The sequence below is a fragment of the Lichenostomus cassidix genome, chromosome 7, assembly GCF_008360975.1.
Source record: "Lichenostomus cassidix isolate B80296 chromosome 7, HeHo_3.0, whole genome shotgun sequence".
Classification (NCBI taxonomy): domain Eukaryota; kingdom Metazoa; phylum Chordata; class Aves; order Passeriformes; family Meliphagidae; genus Lichenostomus; species Lichenostomus cassidix.
In genome coordinates this window covers 33830403-33853938 of record NC_139488.1, presented here as the reverse complement: position 1 = coordinate 33853938, position 23536 = coordinate 33830403, and the positions used below count along the sequence as shown (strand labels likewise).

At 39.9% G+C, this 23536-nt stretch overlaps 1 protein-coding gene across 4 annotated transcripts in view; it reads right to left on the bottom strand.

Moving 5' to 3' along the window:
- Positions 1–2995: 2995 nt before the first annotated feature.
- The window catches only part of KYNU (kynureninase), a 58226-nt gene continuing 37685 nt past the window's right edge, over positions 2996–23536 (bottom strand). For 3 of the 4 annotated variants that reach the window (XM_085067138.1, XM_085067141.1, XM_085067140.1), the window contains exons 11-14: positions 9989–10041; positions 8435–8520; positions 4547–4777; positions 2996–3333 (exon numbers count right to left, since the gene is read on the bottom strand). In XM_085067138.1, the coding sequence (XP_084923264.1) occupies positions 3181–3333; positions 4547–4777; positions 8435–8520; positions 9989–10041 (523 nt within the window). In that variant the 3' untranslated portion in view covers positions 2996–3180. The remainder of the gene's footprint in view (positions 3334–4546; positions 4778–8434; positions 8521–9988; positions 10042–23536) is intronic. The other variant, XM_085067139.1, reaches the window with a different exon arrangement.

The following is a 23536-nucleotide window of genomic DNA, read 5'->3' as shown; positions in this document are numbered from 1 at the left end:
TCCTTCCCATTCTCAGTCATGCCACAAGTTCAGATGAAAAATCACTATGCCATGCCTCTTTCTTCACTCAGAGTACGTTGTTCTCTTGGAATACAAAGACATTACTTTCTGCTTATGAAAGAAGACTTCACCTTCTCTTCAGTGCTCCCACAGCAAACCAGGGTTCAAAATGCACAAAGGGATCCAATAGTATTTTTCCTCATATTTTCAACAGTTGCAGTGAGCTTAAGAGTTCTGTATACTTTTAAATTTTGTTGTGCTGAAAAAGGTCACACATAACTAGGGATCTACATGTTCACATTTACCTTCATTTTGGAAGCATTTTCTCACTCTACCTGCGAATCAGTTTTCCATCATCTACAGATCCTCATGTCCTGCAGTTCAATTTGAAAAACGTAATTTCTTCAGACAATCCAACAACAAAATATTATCACAATTAGAAAGTAGGGGTACTTAATACTGAATTTTAAATCAGAGATGTAACTAGCAAGAAGCATTTGGGGTATATACAATTAATTATTGCACACGTAATTATTCCTGATATTACTCTAACTGTGATAACTTAAAGCATTGGAAAAAGCAGACTGCAATATTCTTTTTTTTTCACAGAAGCTCTTTCACTTGATATTCTTTTGCTAAATAATATGTAAAATACTGACACCTAATGTTAACTTTCAGTATTATTCATTTTGCAAAACTTTTCCTTCAAGTAGGGAAAGAGCATGTGAAACTGGTGCTTATGCTGCATTTTGTGTCAGTAAAATGAGTAAATTGCAGTATAGCCTTCCCTCCGTTTTTGGAAATAGTTTTCTGAATTTATATGTCTGCCTCTAAGTGCAAGGAGTTTTCAGGTTTGTCGCCACAGCTCACAGGTAAAAAAGAGAGAGTAACTCAAAAAAGTTGAAATAAGTGAGTTTTGATGCACTGAATTTAATCAAATCCGCCAAATGGAACACAAATACTTATTTGTAAAGTCAATATTTGTACCTCTAGCCTGAAATGATATTAAAAGACAAGATATTCTCAAATATTTATTATTAATCTGTTAGTCTTTGAAACCTGAACTGCATATATTTAATACTTTACCTACTAGGTTCACTTTCCTCAACCAGAGAAACAAAAAAAACTGGTTTTCACAGTTTGTGAATTAAATGCAGATCTCAAACTTCACAAAATCACTATTTATCTCCCCATAACTGGCAAGGCAGCTCATCCAAACCAAGGTCTAACTGCTATTTAGAAAGAGATTTTGAGATTCTTACTCCTCTGGGGTTGGAGCTGATATCAGAATAAGACATTTGATAATATGACCTAGATCTAGATCTGGATTTAAAGTTTGCCTAACTTTATAGGGAATACAGAAGTAAATTTTGGCACTGGAGCACAAGTGCTGCAAAAGCACTGACACTGAATTAAACCCCTTTTCAGCACTGTGGACCTGTACCCTTTTATATTCAGTGCTTTTTGCAGCAACTGTCACTTTATGGAAAAAGGTCCTTTTCTAAGATCCTGTCACTTGCCAGATAAAATCACTGAGTTGCAGGTGCAAGGGTAAAAATAAACCCACAAAAACACAGATACCTGGTCTGCAGCACAACCACCCAGTCCCAGCTGAACTGAGATGACGTCAGTGTAATCAAAACCTCTTGAGTGAGACTGAGCTTTCCAACTGATTAAGACTCCTGTGCTATTCTTTATAACAATATTCTGGTTAAAAAGCTCTCCTTACTCTTCACAAGTGCTAAAAATACCAACAAATGCTGGATTTGCAGCTTTTCCCTGCACATTACAACCAATGCAGCCAGGATTTTAAAACTACACACCTTTGGAGAATTTTAGAGTACAGGTGGATGCTCTGGAGGCCCTTGGGTTTCCTTGTGCAGCAGGAGGTGCTCTAAGGGTGTGAAAATTTCAACCAGGAAAAGTGACTATGAGCAAAAATGGAGTGGTCCTCATTCCCCCCAAAATGTTCAACCTGTTCCAGTGTTTTACCACCTTCACTGTAAAAAACTGCTTTCTTATAGCCAACCTAAACCAGCCCTCCTTCAGTTTGAAGCCATCCCCCCTTGTGCTATCCCATCAGCTTGTCCCCATCTTTATTACAAGTCCCCTTCACATATTGAAATTACTGCTGGGTGCAATTTTCTAAGTGTTTCATACCAAAAATCAGACACATTGAATATCATCAGAGAGGAAATTCCAGCTGATTCTTGGAAAAGGCCCTGTGAATAGCTACAGACTTTAGGGCTTAATTGCCAGTTATGCCAAGGTGTTATTTATGCCTTAAAACAACTTTGGATAAAGAGTTGGTGAAATGTAAGCAGTTTTTCTACACTGCTCTTGCCTGCCTAGTGCAAATCTCTGTAAAAATTCGGGCCACACGTTGAGTTAACAATGAGATATTTTGCTGCTGCTTAAAGAGCTCAGGGCTCATTTTGCCTAATCCAAACTAAGCCTCACTAAAGCTGCAGGGAGTGCTTGTAGAGCCCTTCACGCTGCCTTACACACTTCAACTGTTCTCAGCTTTCTGCAGCTCCTCCTCTCCAACATGACTACCTAGAAAGATAAAATGGTTTGTTCTGGCCAGCTGTATCACACCAAAGGAGGCGTGTGCAGTGTAAACTCATTCTTCAATTGAATCATTTATTGAACCAGAATTTCAAAATATCAGGCCCTTTGGAAAACTCGGTGTGCAGCAGCTAGGAGTTTTGAAACAACTAATTGTTCAACTTTTATTTTTCAAGTATACCCTCTACTTAAAATAGAATTACTAAATTAAAAATGTAAATTGGACTGTATCTTTTAACAGTTGGTGATTTGTCTATTTTCCACATTTTATTATGCATAATTTTTATAATAAAGAAGGGATTTTTTTTTCATCCCTGCTCTAGTTGATAGCAATTCTTCCATGCTTCTCAAAGCTAATGTAATAAAACTACATAAAATGTTTAAGAAAAGCCCCATTAAAATATACAAAGCATACTAATTCATGAAGTCAAAGTCAAAGCAGAGTGGAAATATGAGCTTTAATAAAACTATGTCTGTTGTAAATAACTATTCAAGCACAGTCATTTTTTTGCAAATTGCATGGGATATAGCTCGGTCGACTCGAAGCAAAGAACCGCTCAGCAGGATAAATGCATCTTAGTCAGAAATAGATTAAAAGATACAGCTGAGCCATCAATAAGAACCAGATAGCACAGTATTGTTTGCTGTTTGTTTGGAAGATGTAATTGCAGATCCCAGGATTTCAATAAATCTGTGCACATCACGGAAAGAATTGTAGAGAGGAACTGGGGCAACGCGAAGGGCGTTTGGTTCTCGCAAGTCACACTGCAAAACAGAGAGGGAACACTCAGTAAATTCAGGTCACTTCATGGTTATCTGTCAGGCTGTATTTTTAAAAGCCATGCTTGTCTTCAAGGAAGAATGACTGGACTGACAAGGAGCCATGTGTAAAATCTCTGGGATCCTCAAGGAACGACAGTGAGGAGCATTATTGTAAAGAACATTGTAAGAAGAATAGTGTTTTGCCTAAAAAAATGATGCAAAGCTCAGGATGGGCAGGACTTTAGCAGTGCTATTGAGGGCTAAAAACCAGCTATGTATCCCCAAAACTCACCTTAATGCCTTTCAGAGGTGAAAAGGCACACAGGTGACTAAAAAAAAAAAAAAAAAACCACAAAAAATCCCATTCCAATACGTGAAAATGTCTTGTTCTAAAGGCACAAGTAATGGCACAGGCATTGCAGTATTTCTCTTCCCCTCTCTGTGATTTTGAACATTTTCCTGAATATATTTCTCGTATTTGAAAAATATCCCTGCATTGCAAAGATGAGCCAACAGCATGAGGCCCTGTGGCCTCTTAAAAGCAGGAGTTCCTGGAATTCCCTGGCAGCACCAAAGCAGCAGCATACGTAACCTAAAAGAGGTGCCCTTTGGGGAGACAAGGCACCAGCAGAAATAAAGCTGATATCTCATTTCTATGGCATTATGCTATCAGTCTCACCTCGCAGCACATCTAAATCACCTGATGTATAGCCCTAAATTCCACTTTTATTCCTTTGGAGCAGTGCTTGACGGTAACTGTGCCATTACATGGAAGTGCTCTTCACTTTTTCTGAGGGCTTCTTTTTCTGAGTGCTAAAACACATCTCTGAGGAAATGGCAGCTTTGCCACTGCTCCATCTCACAAAGCTTTTGGCCATTTGTGGATCAAGAAGGAGACTGATGTAGGTTCAGAGCTCCTTGTGATGTAAATCTGTGGTTGTTCCTCCCATCCCAATGCACCCAGGATTTAGTTCCAACCTCAGCAGTGACTCCAGAACTACTGGAAATAGGTCAACAGTGAAAGGGCAATATAGAATCTAGCAAATAATTTATGAAATAATTCTACATATTTGATTGTTTGCACAAGTGAAAATTGAAGATGTAAGAAATTGTCATCAGTCCTAGTGGGTTTTTTTGCATTATATGAGACTATATTTTAATAAAAGCAAATAAAGACTTTATTACTTGTTAAGAAGATGAAGTTTGATTTACTCACAGCCACTCCTCTCTTCTCCAGCTCTTCAAACACAGATTTGACTGGAAGAGAAAATGACAGAGTGAGTTGGCATCCTCTGTCCTCAATCCGAGATGGTGTGATTATCCTTACAAAGGGCTTCTCTGGATTTGCTTTATCCTCACTGTAGTGATGTTTTATCAGGTATTCCAAGTAACCAGTGAGTAGAATGGATTTCCTCCTCAATGCCTTCATCGTAGTTTGATGAAAAACCTGTAATGATTTGAAACCACTAGAATGAGAATGTGCTGCTGTAGAAAATGAAAAGCAAATAAAGAAAAGTGTCACAGATTTCTCTGCACGTTTATCACTGGAATCAAGTAGTAATAGCAGACAGACATTTTACATAAATATAGCGGATTGGGCTTTTGAAAACACAGGATAATGTTATGCTTTAGATAATGAAAGACATTTGTGCCTCCTGTTAAAAAGTTTCAGACACACCACTGTCTGCATAAAGGAACTTGCACACAAAGCCAGTTTGCTAGGAGAGCATTGCTCTGCCTGTCTGGAGAGGATCCATAAATCCTCTATAGATGCAACAGTGCTGCATCAAACTCAATATCACATGAAAGTTTCCCCTTGTATGTACCTCTAGCAAGCACCTTCTCACTCTACAACTCCCTGGAAGGAGGGTGGAGCCAGGTGGGGTTTGATCTCTTCTTCCAGGTAACAATTGACAGGAAAACAGGAAACAGGAAAAGCTGCACCAGGAGAGGTTTAGGTTGGATATTAGGAAGAATTTCTTAACTGAAAGGGTGGTCAAGCTTTGAAACACACTGTCTGGGGCAGTGGTGGAATTGCTGTCCCTGGAAATGTTCAAAAAACATACAGATGTGGCATTTGAGGACATGGTTTAGTGGTGAGCCTGGCAGTGCTGGGTTAGTGGTTGAACTCAGTGATTTCAGAGGCCTTTTCCAAGCTAAATGATTCTACTAACAAAATCCAAGGGCCAAGGCTGAAACATCATGAATGGTGTACAAATTCTTGCCTTTGAAAGCACAGAATGTGCACTAATATACTGACTTTACAGCTTTCAGTCCTGTACAGGCTCTCTCTCTCCTAGTCCACATGAAGAAAAAAAAATATTCCCTGAATTTTTGTTTAATAGCTCTGTGCTCTTGCACAGCTACAAGAACTGGTGAGCTTCAGAAACTCAGAATATCACAAGATATGAAAAAATGACTGCTTGAAAATGGCAGTGCTGTTTGGCCACGCAAAGAGCAATCAGTGAGGCAGAGCAGTTTGGGAGCAGAAGGTGAGTTGCTTTTGCTCTGGAAAAGGAATTATGGAATATGCAACCCCAGAAACAATTTACTGCTGCCTTCCTCAAACCCTCCCTTTCCTTCTTCCCATGGAATTAGCTGCAGGGGAAAAGAAGATACAGACATGCAAGTGCCCAACAACCACTTCAAATCACAGCCTGGCACATCAATGCCCTTGGACAGTTATCTCTCCACTGACTGCAGCTGCAAATCAGAGGCAAGGCAGAGCCCTGGATGAAAATCCATGATCTTCACCCCCAAGAAATCACTGTTTCACACTGGAGAAGTAACAATTTTAAGATTACTTATAGCCTGGAACAACTTCTAGAGAGGTACCTTAGAAATTCTAGTCAAAATACAACAAAGTCTGGTTTCCAGCAGCACCAGGAAATCATTCTTTTGTAGAACATCCCAAGTCTCACTCCCTGATGCTATCACAGCCACTGCACAAAACCAAGAACCCCAGCATTTGTTTTTGTGAAATGGAATATGGATGCTGTCTTTGCAAGGAAATTAATGTGACAGGGACCAGGCCTACCAGCAGCCAGCACTTGCACAGGTCAACAAAAACCTAGAGGTGTTTCCCTCTCCACCCAGGCAGGCAGAGCAGAAACAGGAATGTTCAGTGCATTACTAGAGGGAAAACAGAGACCTGCCTCCTGTTCCTCCAGGATTTGCAGCAGTATGAGGGATGGACCTCCTTAGGCTGCATGCAAAAATCTGTTTGCACAGGCTGTGTGCAAGGAATATTCAGTCTCCAGGGTGAAATTTTTTGAAAAAGGTCTTTTAAATGTGTCTGTAGAGCACTCCCCTTTTTTCCATAAAAGGCAGCAGCTACTGCCATAACAGTCACTTCAAGCATTATTGAGGAATAACATCCATTAACACTTGCCGTTTTCATTGTTTCCATTGGAAACACTGCCTTCTGCTTAATGTGTCCCAGTGAAGGTGGCATGCAATTTCACTAGCCATCTCTTGCCAGACATGAAAACTATTTTGTTTCCCACTGTATTAGAGCAATTAGCACTGGGAAATCCTGGCTGTGCCAAAAGGTAATGTGGGCAGGGAAAGGGGAGGCGATGGAAACTGCTCAGCCCTCATTGTTTGAGGCTCCCTGCAGTGGGCTAAATGACTCCAGCCCACACAAGCCCGAGCACTGGCAATCTGGGTCATGGCAGAATGGCTTGCAGTTTATCTCGGAGGTCACATAAAGTTTAAAACAATATATTGGATGTGTAAGGACTGAAAAAATAAATTGTCAGGCGGAGCAAGAAGCATGGCTGTGCCCTTTGCAGTCCTTCAGCATTGCAAGTAAGATGGAGAGAGCATAACTGGCAATTTTCTGACTTTATTTGCTTAAGATGCTGTTTTTTTCAATAAATACAGAAGAGGGATGTGCAGATGGACACTCCTCTTTGTTCCAGCATCGGCTCAGCCATTCCACTAGAATTAATGGAATGCTAAGCAGAAATAAATTTCTCCCATTTATGCTGGTGGCAAAACCTTGCTACCCAAGGCTGCCTCAAAAATCAGCTTAAGGAAGATTTTACAGTAGAATATATCGCATATAGCAGGTAAATATGAGTAACAGCACCCTTTTGAGCCACAGAGACACACAGTCCTGGTTTCAGGGGTGAACCTGAAAGGGTAAACCACCTGCTACTTCTCAAAATTAATGTAGGTGTTTGGGAACAGCTCCGTGCCCAAAAGCAGGGATGAGCTGTGCTCTCCAAGGTGGATCAGAGGCTTTCAGCACATGGATCACACCTTCAGAGAAAAGGAGGATTTAGCTCTGTGTGGCAGGACAGCCATGGTGTCAGTGATTCAAACAGAGACAGGTCAGAGATGAGGCTCTGCTCCTTTGCCCACCAGAGAACTAGTGACTCTGTAAAAGTAAAGATATTCTTTACTTCTTCTGCCACACTCAGAATTCCTGTTTTAGGAAACATTTGCACACAACTTCTGTCTCTTCTGTTTGTAACCAAAGGCAGGACAGGTTCCCTGAGCCACTGGCTCAGTTGAGACTCCAGGATGCCCAGTGGCCACATCATTTCTTTCATAAAAGATATAAGTCTGCTTTTCTCATGGAATATATGAAGCAGCAGCTCTGGGTGCAACTTTTCAGGCTGACATGATTCCTCGGTAGGAAGAAGCTGAGGAGAATCCTCCTTGCCTTGAGGACTGTACTGAGACAAGTCACCACTGGACTTAGCCATCTCAGAGATTGTTTCCAACCTCAATTATTCTGTGATTTTGAGCCCTGAATATCTCTATGGGATAAATGTGCTGCTTGAACTGAGCCCCTAAAGGCAGGGACAAACACAGAGCTAGAGCCCAGGTTTGGAGGTGCAAACGTCAAATACTCTGGGTCCAACTCTGGTTCCTCCCAGCACAGTTTGTGAGAGACATGGGGAGATAAGTATATTCATTAAAGACCTTGGTCTTTCAGGGTTGTGGAGTTATTTTGTTTGCTTTTCATTACATCTCCCCTTCAATTTTCAAATATTCCACAGATTTCTTTAAGGGAGACAGCAATAACACACGTAACATTCATTAAACATTTTTACACTTTTAAATTCAGGCTCAAAGTAAAGCAATTACTTACCTCTAAACTGGCATGCAGAGCACAGACCAGTAAAATTGGAGGATTTGATAACCGGAATCCATTAATTCCTTCACTTAGTTGTAATTCTGGAAAATGAATAACTTATATTAGTGTTTTTGATTTCTTCATTTTAACGGATTGGACCTTATCTTGAAGTCTGTCCTCACGCAATAAAATATTTCCCTAATGTGGCCCGCAGGAATGGGTCATTAAAAGGAAATAGTAATCTATTCCCAGCTAATACTTTTAACTTCGAGAGAAGCCCAATTTTATCCAGCAGAAGACCTCATTAGCAGCTTCATGGGAACCAGAGAACTGCAATTAATTTGTTTAAATGGTGTGTGTTAAAACCACCTTTACACTTGAATCTCTTTTAAGGCTGGCACGAGGCAGAGAAATTCCAAGTCAGCAGAGGCACTCTCAGGCAGAGCAAGAATCACGTTCCTCAACTTTATTGAGCTGACGAGACACATGGGAGGCTGCATATGCAGCTAAGTGTAGCTTCAGGCCACGTAGAGGAGTTGCCTTGACTTTGGGCTGTGAAATCTCACCAAATCTATTTAATAAATCCACAAAGCCTGGCTGTAAGTTCGGTGTCACCGTTCATATTTCATGCTCCAGCACCAGAGCAGGAGGAAATGCTTTTCACGCACAGCAGACTGGCTAATTTTGTAATGCCCAACTTCTCCCCTATAAACTGCTCATGGAAATGAATAAACAACGTTTGTCTTCTTCTAGCAGTATTTCAAGGCAATTTGTGTCTCCTGCTGGCTTTCCATAGTGCCACTCTCTTGCATTTGGTCTGGAAACAAAGAGCAGACTGAGGCTATTAGAGAGGTGCTCTCCAGCCAAAGCCACATCAACAGGCGCTGCCACAGAAAATTAAAAATATATTAAAAACAAAGCAACCAATCAAACCAAAAAGCTCCTTTCTCATCCTGATCCCTCAGGACGTTCTCTCTGCCATAGTTTAAACTGGAGCTGAACACTAGCTGTCAGATTTGGAAAGGAGTCTTAATTTTGATTTGGGACAATTAACACGATTTCAGAGCAGGTTTGGTTTTGTCTTACAGCCCATCCTTCCCTGGCGCAGGAAATTTGGAAATGCTGAAACATTAGTGGGATTTCATTACTTATGTCAGGTTGCCTTACCTTTATTTATATAATTTCTCATTAATTCCAGTGGAACTAATCCTGAAGAAAGATATTATCCCCATGAATGATAGCAGATCCTCGCTCCTCAGAGACTTATGAATTTAATCCACTGAGATGCTTTGAAAGTTTCATCCATATTCTATATCTGCATTTTGAAGGTATTTCAGCAAAGTGTCTAGGAGCAGACAGTCAAACCCACATGCCCATACATAAATTTATTCCAACATTTATTTTGTTAACTTCATTGAATTACATGTTTGGGATGAGTTTAGCCTAATGCCGTTAACATATATGAGAAAATGCAAAGTTCTGTCCTTTCTCCTCAAAGTGATAGAAAGTGAACCTGGTTATATATAAATAAATCCAATAAAGTAAAATTGAAAATGTACAAGTACATACTGTTTTCCATGAGGAATCGTGTTTTGAAGTCGTGACCCCACCAGCCAATTAGCCTAAGATTTTTTAAAAGAAAATAAATTAATAGAAATCTTAACATAATATCTTTTCATTTAGATTTGAAAGTTAAGAATTATATAAGATTAAGCAATATATATGTTTCTAATAATACATTTTATTTCTAACAATAACATAAAACCACAATAAATTCTATAAAGAGTTAGCACTAAAAACTTAATATTACCATTTGAGAATTTCTCTTTTACTGCAAATGATAAAACACACCACATCTTTCAATTAACTATTGATTTTAACAATATCCATTTTCTCTGAATTTACTTCACAAAACAAAAAAAGTACAGAAATATTTCCACTGTTTGGTTCCAAGGCATTAAATTCAAACCATTCTCCCCCTTCTCTTAAACTTAGTTTAATGAATATTGAAAGCTAAAAGGTGTTATAAAATCTGACTTAGTTTTACCAGGAAAAGGACTTTTTGATGGACTGCAGGCAGACAATAGGACCTTGGAAAGAGGATTCTGGGGACATTGCCTTGTCCTTACTGTGAGACCAGTGTGAATTCTGCATACACTTTTATTCTCCTGAACTAAACTTATTATTCAAAAAATTGTCTTTAGAATAAAACCCAAACTAGTTTAATGCAATACTCCTTTTTTGAGATCATTTACAAAAAAAAACAAAAAACAAAAAACAAAAAACCAAAAAAAACCCCAAACAATTATTTAAAAACTAATATGTCTGAGCTTGGACATTAATATGACACTACAGTATTAACTCACATTTAATGGGAAATATGCTCAAGGACATAGCTATAAACAGTTTTCCAAAGCAGCAGGATGCACTGGATCACCTACTACCCAGGGCAGTGCAGATAAAATCAATATTGCAAAATCAAGGAGTGTCTCCCCATCTCCCTTGGGTTCTCTGCTCAGCACACAGTGATTGATAATGCCAGTCCTACTTGAGATTTCTCCTGTATCAATGTTATTACAACATCAAGAAGTCACCATCACCAACTCCCTCCTGAGCTTCTCAGCTCTGCAGGACTGGACATTCTGGACATACTAACATACTGGACATACTGGACATACTGGACACCATTTCTGCCAAGGCTTTGCTCAGTTTTCCCCATACCAGATAGCAAAGTTGTATAGAAGTGAAGCCTGGAAAAACTTGTAATGATGAAAAAAATTATAAGTAAAAGTCACATTAGATCAACCTTCCTGGAAGTAAACAGGGAAAAGAAAGTCTTGGCCCCTCTCTAAAGCAGGAGCATTTTGCAGTTTGGCTCAAAGAGCTGAGCTCTGCAGAATTAAGACCACATTTGAGTTGGAAACTTGTTACATGAACACTGCAGAGTGTAAAATAAAGTACTTAGTATTTCTGTATAACAACACAGGTTTTATGTTTACTTCTGTGTGAGGCTCTGAGCTGCATCTAAACAGAGGGTCTACAGAAAAGGCATGCTTTTTTTCTTTATTGCTGCATGATGTTTTTATTATTCTGAGACCCATGAAAATTAATAGTGCAATATACATCCATTTTAAATGAGATATTTCGTTGCCAAAATGAATACACCCCAAATAAAGTACAACAGAGCCTCTGCCCGAGTGACTCAGTTACTGATGCTTCGAGTCATAAAAGATATTTCAGTTATTTTATAGGAACTCAATAATATATAGACAACATTGTACTGTAAACCCTGAATATTGTATGCTACTGCAACAATCTACTGATATCAACGGCACACATTCCGTGAATTTCAAAAGTTTTAAGCAGGAAAAGAAAGAATCCATGGGAAATAAAACATCTGGACTAACAGTCTGTGAGAAGGAAGAAACAATACTGTGTTCTACTTGCACAACACCCAAAAATCAAAGACAATATACAGATCAATCAGATCATTACCCAGATCAGGGCTGATGAAAAACTCTCTGGTTGCGCTTCGAATGCTCAAAACTTGCTAATTCTGAAGTTGGCTTCAACCCAGATCTCAACTGCAGCACCACCAAGGCAACTTGGAGAGCAAAGTTTCAAAACTTTTCCAAAATGACAGAATGAAGGATTTTTTTTTTAAAGACAGTTTTAGCTGTCTTGCCCTTTCCTACCCTAATCTGACAATTTGTTTTTCTCTTGTTTTTATTTTTTTCTCTTTTGGCTGTTCTAGAACTTCAGAGGTGTCACTGCAGGATGTGCACTTTGAGGCAGCTCTGGTCCTACACTCTCATTGATCTAATGGTCCATATGGATGTCACGTTATTTGACATTTAAGTTGACAGGCTTCAAAGTGTGGAAATTAGCAAAATCTTCACAAATTATAGCAATTTGCTGTTTACAATTTTCTGTGAAAATTTTGAAATGAAGGTTGCCACCGCTATGCCAAATTTCAGCCTGTTGTGATGGGAGAGAGTTAAGGTGTTAAACCCCAAACATAACGCTTTATAAATGCTCACTAAAAATAATAGGCAATAAAACTGCACATTAACTTACTGCGGTAAAATTTCTTATTAAAGAGTTGTTACTCTGCATGCAAAGTGAGCATTTTGAGCTGCAGTCACCATTTCAACTGTTCCTGCTTCAAAAAACAATGGCACCAGGATCTAAATTCAATCTTAATTCAAAACCATAACTTTTGGCAAAATGCATAAAGTAGAAGGCTCTGAAAAGCCATATATAATGTTCTTGTGGTTAAAAACACCTTAAACATGTTAGCAATTGGACTGTCAAGTTACAGGCTTTCCATGGCAGATAAAATCCATTATGGGAAGAGTGTTAAAAAATCAATGTCTAAGGAGATAAAGGTCTAATTCAGCAAATGTTCCACTATAAATTTTAAAATGCAAATTTATCCAAAGTGAGCCCTTGTTTTAACACATCACTAATTAAAATTGTTATCCCAGCCATGGATGAGTTGTGGTTGCAGCATCCTGCTGCCAGCCCTGGGTACTCCCAGCAGCCTCCCAAGGCTGCTCAGAGGAGATGCTCCTGGAACACCTCCATGGAGAACATCTCTCCATCCTGGAGCAAAAGCATAGGTGAAATCCATTGAGAAATCATGCCAAAAAGGAGAGTAAATCAGTGTCCAGTTAGGTGTGGATTTTTCTGCAAGGTGAGCTTGTTCTTACAAATCCACTTCTATTAGAAAACAACTTGTGAAATGGATTGTTCCATTCTGTGCCTCAAATAAAACCATTGATATCACAGAGTGGTTTGGGTTGGAAGGGACCTTAAAGATGATCTCTTTCCAGCCCCATGACATAGGCAGGGACATCTTTCACTGGACCAGATTGCTGAAGGACCTATCCAACCTTCCCTATGTCCTCATGGTTTAATAACACTGAGGCTTTCCCAGGGATTTCTGCACATTTCCAGTCTTTGCACAGAATTTTTACATGTGCCACATAAAATTTAAAGCAAGCTGTTACTAGCTGAGTTTCATGAAACAAGTAAGAATACAATGAAATATTGCTGAAAGGTTTTTAAATTCCTTATTTTTCCTCCAAAATGTTCTCTTGTTTTACAAATCAATGAGTTTGCTGGGCTGGAAAATGACTGCAGAAAGGAGCAGTATCGTCTTATTTAGTCACACTCTCTTTAAGGACATTTACACCAGGGAACAATCTCTTCAATAAGTATTTTTACTTAGCTCATTTTCTTCCTTCATATCTGTCTGCATTAGACTGAAGCACTGGTTGTTCATAACTTGAGTCATCTCGTTTGTAGTTGCATTAATGATGCAGGAGTGTGGGATATAATGATGGTGATGTATGTGCAGTGTAAACATCAAAGAAGATGCAGTTAAAGAACACAGAAAAAATACAAAAAAAATCCCTTTGACCTTTGCTTCAGTGTTACAGATGATCATGCTACTCATTTATAATTTACAGCCTGGAGCAACACGAGTCTCATTTCCCTTCTTAGCAAGAAAGAAAGAAAGAAACTCTTGAGTAGTGGTACATAAAACAGGGAAATACCATTAATGTGGCCCAGCTTTTACAATCCAGGGCATTGTGCTGGAAGTAGCCTGTCATTACATTGTGTGAGATAATCATTTCACATCCAGGAGAAGGCAAGTTGAAAAGCTACAGGAATACAGTGTGAAATTTGTAATACTTGATTTTACATCTTCCAGTTTCCCTGGGCACAGAAGAGTTTGTCTCCTCTCCCTTATCAGGGCACAAAGTGAGCTGGAAATTTCATAGTCATTATTTAGATTATATTAGGAGCATATACCAGCAAAGCATGTTATGTTTATGAAAGCATGGGTTAAGCTAAATCATAAGGAGGCAGTTTTGGGGCAGGCTGTGTTCTCAAGGCAGCTGATGTTACTGCTGGGTGGCAGCTAAGCTCTCCATTCACACATTGCTTTGATTTTGCAAAAGCATCCAGGTGTTGGCAAACATTTGTTTGATTTTTTTCATGCTACTGTACCAGCTAGGAGAAAGAATCAGTTCTGAGGATTTAATGAGACTTGTCACTGCCCCCAAAGTTCATTACACAGAGCTAGGCAGATATAGTGTGATGTCTGCAAAGGCAGCCTCGTGCAGGGAGAAGAATGAAAAGGCCAAAAATAATCATTAATTTCAGTTTCTTGCAGTCCTATATGTCCATGGCTGGTTGAAGAGCACATTCTTGTCTCAGGACACCCTAAAGACCTGCAACAGGCAAGCAACAGGCACGAGTACAGTGTGGCACAAATTTAGAGAATAGAGATTAATTGTGACTCAAATCTCAATCTCTTAGCAGGAAAAGTGTTACGCAAACACCCACGAGGTCTTAAAAATTAAGCTGTAAAAGAACACAGGAAGCCTGGAGGTTGGAGCCAGCCTGGAGCTAGGGCAATCCACATCTGACCATGTCTGACCATCATCCTTCTGCCTCGAAGAACATGGTGGTGCCACATCCAAAGTCCAGCTTTCACATTTCAAATGCCAGGATAAAAATAAATAAATGCCAAACCAACAACTGGTACAAGCAGCTCCTAAAACCCAGAACCATTTCGAAACATGCCTTATATCCCTATATGGATCTCCAGCTCAACTGAAAGTTTAATTCCATATTTTGAGGTTATTTCCTCCAGTTTTCTGGACTCTGTGCAATGTAATACAGATAGAAAAAGTACCCAGTGCTCAGGAGCACTGAGCAGGAGCATCTCCTAATGCTGCCTCACTCAAAAGTACATCCCAGAAACTAAACTCCTAGAAACAGTTGTCTCACCCCCTCAAAGCCACCTTACTCTCACCCAGATCTACACACAGCTCTCCACGACCTCTGAGCAGAGACCTGATCCCCAGGCTGAACAGCTGGGCTCCACTCTTTGCGCTCTACTCTGCATTAATTTTATTGCAGCTTTCTAATTGCACTTTTTATATGTTTTAATTTAATTTCTATGGCATTAATTTTATTGCAAGCGCACGAGCATGACTGTGTTTCTTTGGATTCAATGCCAAAATTCAGAATAAATAGAATGACACATACACACAGCAACCAAGAAAACAGAAAAACCTGCTCGTTGCCTCGCATGGCATATTTTTGGCTCACTGGCTGGAGTTTGAGGAGGAATTTCAATTTTCTTTGCTATCACAGACTTGTCTGATCATTGATGAGTCATTTGGTCTCTCCATGCCTCAAGCCCTCATCTCTAGGAATTCTGCTCAAGATTGCCCTAACTCTCCAGTGAGGGATGAGAATAGATTTGTTAAAATGTGCTCACATATTTAGCAATGAGGGCCAAGTACGGATGAAGAAAAAGATTTATTTGGAGCATCTTATACAGGATTTTTTAATATACAGATAAGGAAAGAGTATTTGAAGGTACAGCTGATGTCACTTGGTTTTTTCCCCTCCTGTCAGCCTTTCCCCAAATAATGACCTTGCCCTCAAAAATTGTTGCCAGTGTCAGGTTTATATTAATTTCAGAATCTAATCTTTTTCTTAATCTAGATCACCTAACTGGCATTTTCAATAATGAAAAAAAGGAAAAAAAAAACAAGACTGATTAAAAAACAAATCAGTATTTCTATTGTTAAATTCCTGTTAATTTACAGCTGAAACATAACTGAAGCCCATGTGGATGGACAATGTTATTCCACACCACTCCACCCTCCATACTGAGCACCCCAACAGAAACCTGATCTGACCCAGGGCTCCCCTGCTGACAGCTCACTGGAAGGGAGTAAAACACATTTCAAATTATGTTTGAAATGATGAAGGGTCTGTTTAACCAAAACAAAGAATAATGGAAAAGTAGCTCCCAGTTTCATCACTGAAATCAAGAATTTACCGATTTTAACCCCCTTGTGCAGGTGAAATTCTTCACACACCGTGGAGCTGTCAGTTATGGAGTAGCTTCACAGTATATATCTATAAGGAGTAGGATTTGCACAGGGGATTAAGGGAGTTATAGCAGCTACCGCTGCTAGAATTCAGCAATATTTCTAACCTAACTCTCCCAGTCTCCTTCAGAAAACCTTGCCAAGATTGCCAGAAGCTATATTTAAAGCCTTTTTTTTTTTTTCCTCCCTTATATCTATTTAGATATCCTTTATCCCAAATGGTAAGCTTGGACTTGTTTCATTATTCTCTTCTGTGCAGTGCCTGTTAATTTTAAGTAGGATCTGTTGTTAGAATGTGAAAAGCTTTTGAAGCCCAGGTAATTATTAGCCTCAGACTTCTGTAGTTTAGGACTTGCACACACTCTGCTGATTTCCTTACCCTTTTCAACTCATTACAAATGTTTCCTAATTATTAAGCATATGTGACTTGTGAGCGGCGCCATACATTATTAATGGGCCAGTCTCTTAGAACTCAGTGGAAAAAATCAAAACTCCTTATGAAAAGTTGCTACTGTGAAAGTAGTAACTTTTCATATTTAATATCAATGAGGCTTTACTTTGTCAAAGGACCAAAGTAATGTGATTGTATTAGAGGCTAATAGCATGACATTTCTCTTCTGTTAAGAGGCTTGCCTTTTCAGTACCATCTAAAGGGAGATAATTTTTCTCCTCTATTTTGAGGCTTGTCTTGGTTAAAAAATAGCTAAATTCACTTTCTGCCTAGCAGCAAGTTTTAACAGCAAAGACCCAAATCCTGAAAAACAGTCTCATCATTTAAACAATGACACTTAACCATGCAACTGCAATGGATGGAATTAAGAAACTTCTAGATCTGAGTAATCACCCTCTTTCCAAAAGCAGCCGGGCGGCTCTCAGCTCCCTGAGCTTTGCTGTTCTTCGAGGTGAGGGATTTAACACAACTAGAGAGGCTCTTGGGTGAAAAACCTGGGCTGTTTGGTCCATGGAGTACAAGGTGATTTACAGCTCGTGGCTACTTGAAAGACAGAGAGTGCACAGCTCCTCTTGGATTGATTTTTACCTTGTTAGTCTTTTAGGCTCGACACAAGTGGGAATACACCAATTTCAACACGTCCATACATATTACCCCTCCAGGTCAAAACAAAAGGAGATTGAGCTCACTTTTGTAGCAGGAAACAAGTTGTTGTGATCAGGGCATGAGGAAGAGGAATGGATTCAATGCTGCCAATCCAATCAGGGCCCTTTGGAGCCACGCTGAGCTCTCCACCAAACCTCCGAGGCGCTCGCGGTAAGGGATGATAATTTCATTCGCCATGATGGGGCAAAAGAAAGGTATGATCCAACAGCAGACAAAATGGGAGCCTAAATTAAATCCCAGGAGAAGATTTCAGAAAAAACAAACCCCCTAAGGCTAATGAAGTTGAATTAAAAACTGTTAAATCAGCTTACGAACAACTATTATCACAAAGTGCTCATATAACACTTTCACTGGCCAAATATCAGATATATGAAAAGGGGGAATACAGCCAACAGTATGTTCACACATTTAGTAAGGGGAAATTGAATATTCTGCCTAACACCAGAAATTAAAAATCAAGCAGGGAGCCAATTTACTCATAGAGATATTAATAAAGTTCTCAGCAATTTTTATAAAGTACTGAATAGCTCTCAATTATTTTATGGTGATAAAAAAAATGTATGTTATATTCTTTAAGAATTCAGTAATTTTTTTCTAGGCAGTTTCAAATAGATTAAATTAAACAAGTGAAAGCAGCAATCCCTCCGAGAGCTACTCTTAAATGTGAATTCTGACTTAAAGGAGACTTAGATACTTTTGATTACTATGATGCGTTTACTGAACAACACAGTCTCTGCAATCCCTTGAACAAATCTTTCAGGGGATGATATCTAGATAGCTTTCTAAATAATGAATGGATCTGACTGAACTATAATGTAAAAATTTTAAGATCTGGGAAGTTGCACTTTCTTGACTCTTTGTTGTTTTTGAATAGAATAATCACAATATTAATGCAAGGCCTTTATCATACCAGAATCCTTATTAACTAAAGTGTAAGTTATCACCTCTGCTCTTTGCCTGAAACAAGAAACAATACACATTAGATGAGATTTTTTTTTTTATGGCAGTGGCTAGAACTAATTGAATTCAGAATTTCAAGTGCCAGCAAATTTGACACAGAATCCAGTAGTTGTGCCACAAAACATTTACTAACACTTAGTGATACTCAAGCAGAAAAACTCAGATATAGTTTTTTCAGCTGAAGCCTAAGATATGAAATAGTTGAGGGAGAACAGAAATGGGTGCCTTTCAGAGTTGTTTTAAAGAGTTTCTCCTAAAAATATTAACTTTCATCCATCACTAGAAAACAAGAAAAATGTGACTTAGGAACCTTTCTTTACAGGGCTACAGTTGCCCAAATTTTCAGTAACACATAAACTATCAGTCTTTTGGGGTCTAAAAGCAGATGTGACACAAGGCCTGATGTTTGACATGAGGTCCAATGTAAATATGTCATGTTTGACAGGAGGTCCAACACTGGTTCCAGGAGCCCTCAAGCCCTTCTCACAGCAGAAGCAGGCGAGAAGCATCAAATAAGGACATTTAGATGGACTTATTCTCCTGTCAGGAAATAACTGTACCTGCAACTCTGACCTTCAACACACCTACAAAATCTCCTTGCCCTTGCTCACAAAGGGTTGCAAATCTCAGAAAACTGTCATTGAAAACGGAGGGATGCTGAAAAACTCGATTACAGAAGGAAACTATTCCACTTTTGCTCAATAATCTGCACACAGCTAAAGAAAATAATAAATATTTCTTCAGGTTGAGCAGCTGTTTTTCATGCCGTGGGACAGAAAGAACCCAACACTTTCCCAAAGCAGGTGCACTGGTGTGATTAGATCAGTGGATTGATGTCATGCTGACTGAGAAACAAGGGAGGGGAAAAAGAAAAGGAAGATTCTGTGTTCCCCCCAGCATCTCTCTGGAAATCACTCCTCAGACACTTGAGTGAGCTCTCTGTGGCTGGAGCTGCCCTGCAGTTCCCACACAGTGGAAGGCAGCAAGAGGCAGCTGCCAGCAAGCACTGAAAATTACTCTGGTGAAAAATGAGGAGTAGTCACTGTGACAGTAAAAATTTACCAGCAGCGACAAAGAGGTGTGAAAGGAAGTGTTTCACAAATGGAAAGTGAGAGGGAGGATGGCTTACAGCAAGTGGGCAAGAATAGACAGTACATGTCATGGAGGCCTCTGGGAAGCTCCTGATTCAAAGATGTGTGGAGATGGGTAAGAAATAAAAGACAGGAGGCTGTGGGTGAACTTTGCTGGACTTTGCAAGATAAAATAGGCTTGGTTAAGGGAGACAAAGAAAAAAGAAAAATAGTAAGGTTTCTGATCTGGTGGGACCTTATCCTGGCTGATGCTGGAAAAAAGGTTCAGGAGAAAAAGGGAGTATGAGGACTAAAAACCCTATGAACATGTGGAAACAAATAGGCACAAGTGGTAAACCGAGCTAAAAAAAGAAAACCCCTACATAATGCCCCAATGCATACACCCAGAATGCCAAACAACGAGACTGAATCACTTCCTTAACCTGGGGAATGACCTTCCAATGACCTTCAAAAATGCTCATGGTGTGACTCAGGTGCTGGCTGTGACATGAATCACAACCCAAGCTGTCTGTGTGACCCCAGAGCTGCAGCTAAAGCCAGAGAGGTGTTCAGCAAGGTCAGGAGCACGAATAGCTCTTGGGAACACCCTGGGAACAAAACCCCATCTGAACCCATTGCTGAGAATTACAGGAATATTCTCCAGGGGATATAAATGGGAAGAAAACTCGTGACTATTAATGGCACAAAAGCATAAAGGCTCTTGCTGGTGCTTTCAGCTTGGAGCAATTTCGAGCCATACCATGATCTCAAAGCACATTCTATAAGGAAAAAATTAGAAACAATTCCCCACTGTGGTCTAATGAACCAATACAAAAGCATGAGCAAATCTCATTTTTAAAGGGCATGTGCAGACTACAGGTTTAACTGAGAATCTTAGGAGGAAAGCTTCATAGAAAGTTCCAAAATATTCTGAAGTAGAAAAAGTGAAAAATTATCAAATACTGAAAGGGAATCAACACCTAGTAGGAAATCCCAGATGCAAAATTGCATTAGTTCCAGCACATTTCTGCACAGAGGTAAGCGAGCTCTTAGTGAAAACGGCGGAAAATTTACTTGAGGTTTTTTTGTTAAAAAATAAACTCTTTCCTCCCTAAGATAGAAAGGTTCTGTGAGGTAACTACAGAAACACACAGGTGAATTCATAAGAATAGGAGGAGAAATAATGCCCTTTTCTTGACTTAATAAAAAGAAAGTTTTTCTTCCTTTTCTTACTGGTGTGTGACACCAGTAAAAGTGTTTCATTTCTGGAAATTATTCAGCAGGAAGGAAGCTTCCTGCTTTGTCTTATTGGGAAAAATCAAGACACAGCAAAGTGCTCTGGAAACTACCTGCCTGGAAATGGAGCATTGAGGCACAAAGAGCAGGCAGAGAGCAACACACGGGCTTTGAAGTGCTGGGGAAAATCACAGCAACCATCCAGACTCCAAGGAGAGCCTCAGGATCCCTTCCTTGCTAGTTAACAGGATGCAAGAGTTGCCCCCAGGCTACATTCACCTTTCCATCGGGCTAACCCTGTTCCTTTCATGTTGTGTTTTACACCATCGATGAGAAAAGCGAGAGGCAGTGGATGGGAAAGCAAATCTGCAAGGAATAGAGTCCCTTCCCTTTCATTCCCGAGGCTGGGAGCAGGACAGGAACATGGCAGACACACAAAAAGATGTCCCATCAGCCTGATCCAGGAGGAGAAATGGGTGGGAGTACACTCAGGGAAGGAGAACAGCACATTCCTTCCACACTCACCCCAACCATCCCCAAGGTGATGCAGAATTCACACTCAGCACCTTTGCAATCACCTTAAAATCCAACCAGGGCAAAGATGACAAAACAAAGGAAAGACCTTCAGGGAGGAAAGAACAAGGAGGTTATTTATAATGAGAAAAGAGGTAAAATTGCTTGAAGATACAGCTTAATTACAAGGGAGGATTTGAAGGAAGAGAGAGAGAGAAAATGCTTGACAGAGAACAAGGAGACAATCATGGGAGCCACATAAAAGGAGACGAAGAAATAAGAATGGGAATAGATGATGTGAGTGCACATTAACCTCTCTCGTTTTTTCTCCCAGAGACTCACTCCAAAGTTAAAAAATGCTCTTGGATATTTGCCATGCAGTTGGTGAATCTGAGAACACACCCCTGCAGGCCCATCATGGGTCTAGATTGGCCTAATAAATCACTTGTCCCAAGACAATGCAATTAAGCCTAATTAGCCGATAGCTTTATTCCTAAACAGTCTCTTCCCAAGGGAGGTTTTAACTTTTGGTTTCTAAATTAGCTCAAGGAGCTAAATTGCTCTCATCTCCTTGGCAAAGCAACAGTTCATTTCTACCTCTGCACAGGATACTTCATGCTCTCGGGGGACACATGTTCACTGCATGAGTTTATTTACATTAACCCATGATTTGAGTCCAGTAGGACCAGTGAGAAACCCTTCTGGAAACTGCAGGATGTTCACTTCCCTCTGCCACCTCTGACTTTCCCACCTGGCTGCACTCAGCTCAGCTTCCCTAGGAGTCTCCACATTGCTTCTCCAGATCTTCACCTTGACCAGGACAAGGTGCTGCTCTGATAAAGCTTTCAGCAGTGCTGAGACACCCAGAAGTGACAAACTGCAGGGGTCAGTGAGAAATGGACCATCTTAGCCTATTATCTGAGTAAAGTCTGAGTAGAAGACCCAGTTTGAGTAAAGAAATTCTTCCCTGTGAGGGTGGTGATGCCCTGGCACAGGGTGCCCAGAGAAGCTGTGGCTGCCCCTGGACCCTGGAAATGTCCAAGGCCAGGCTGGACGGGGATTGGAGCAACCTGGGATAGTGGAAATGTCCCTGTCCATGCCCTGCTCCAGAGGGTTTGCAGTGAGATGCTCTTTAGGGTCCCTTCCAACTCAAACCATTCTATAATTCTGTGATTCCTAGAAGCATTTTAAATGAGCAGTTAGTTCTTTCCACTATCGTAGATATAAAACAACCTTCCAAACCCTTTTATGACTGTCCTTTGCTTCCAACTCACATTCCTTCAAAGTTACATTGTTTTCATCAGTTTCACAGAAGATTCAGCTCTTTACTTTGGGGATTATGTGACTCTAATTCAAAAACCAATAATGTGATATCTCCTCATAAATCAAGAAAATAAGCAAAGAAAAATTCAGCTGGAGCTCCCAGTCCTAGAAGGTGTAGAATAACCTCTTGCAAAACAGAGTTACTGGACAGAGAAGGTTTGCACTGGAGCAGGATGGGGGCCCAGAGCATCTGGGAAAATGGGAAGGGGAAAGTATAAGGAGTTGGAGGAGCACATCTCTGTTTATCTGGTGCCAGGGTTAAAGTTCACAAACAAAAAACGCTGTGCAGGTCTCTATAAAGAAGTAGCAGGAAGCTGTTTGCACTCTGGCATTTTCATTGGCATCAACACACAGAAAGGGGAAGTGGTCTAAGAAAAAGAGCTGATATCTCACCTCTCTCTGTGAAGAAATTGCCTGAAGATGCCTTCTGTTCCTCAAAGCTGATATGAAATAGTTACCTTTTTTGCTTCCTGTTCTTTGAAACTTTTTAAAAAATTCTATACTAAAAGCCCACACATTATTTGGACATCAGCTGCTTCCTGCACATGCAGCATTTCTTCACATCACAGAAACTTCTCATATTTAAACTCTACCTGCTGCTAGTGTGGGTTAAGGTCTTGAAAAATCCTTTCATTTTATACATTAAACTGTATACAGTTTTCATTTAATCCTCTGCAAGGATTTATCTATTATTCTCCTGACTGCTCTACATACATTTCTTTCCCTTTCATCTCTTTAAATTGTGCCTTTATTTTTCTTACTTTACTGTCTCAGGGCTCTGTAACTTTGTCCCCCCCTGTCCCTTTTGCCATCTGACAGCAGAGCTGAGCCCACTGCACATCTACAGCTGCAAACTTTCCCTACTGGGAACACCTGACTTGTGCATCTTCTCCCCCATGTGCCCACAAATATTCACGTTTCATTACAGCTAAATTGCTTGGTAATTCTAGTTATCCTTTTTATAAATGGAGAGTTA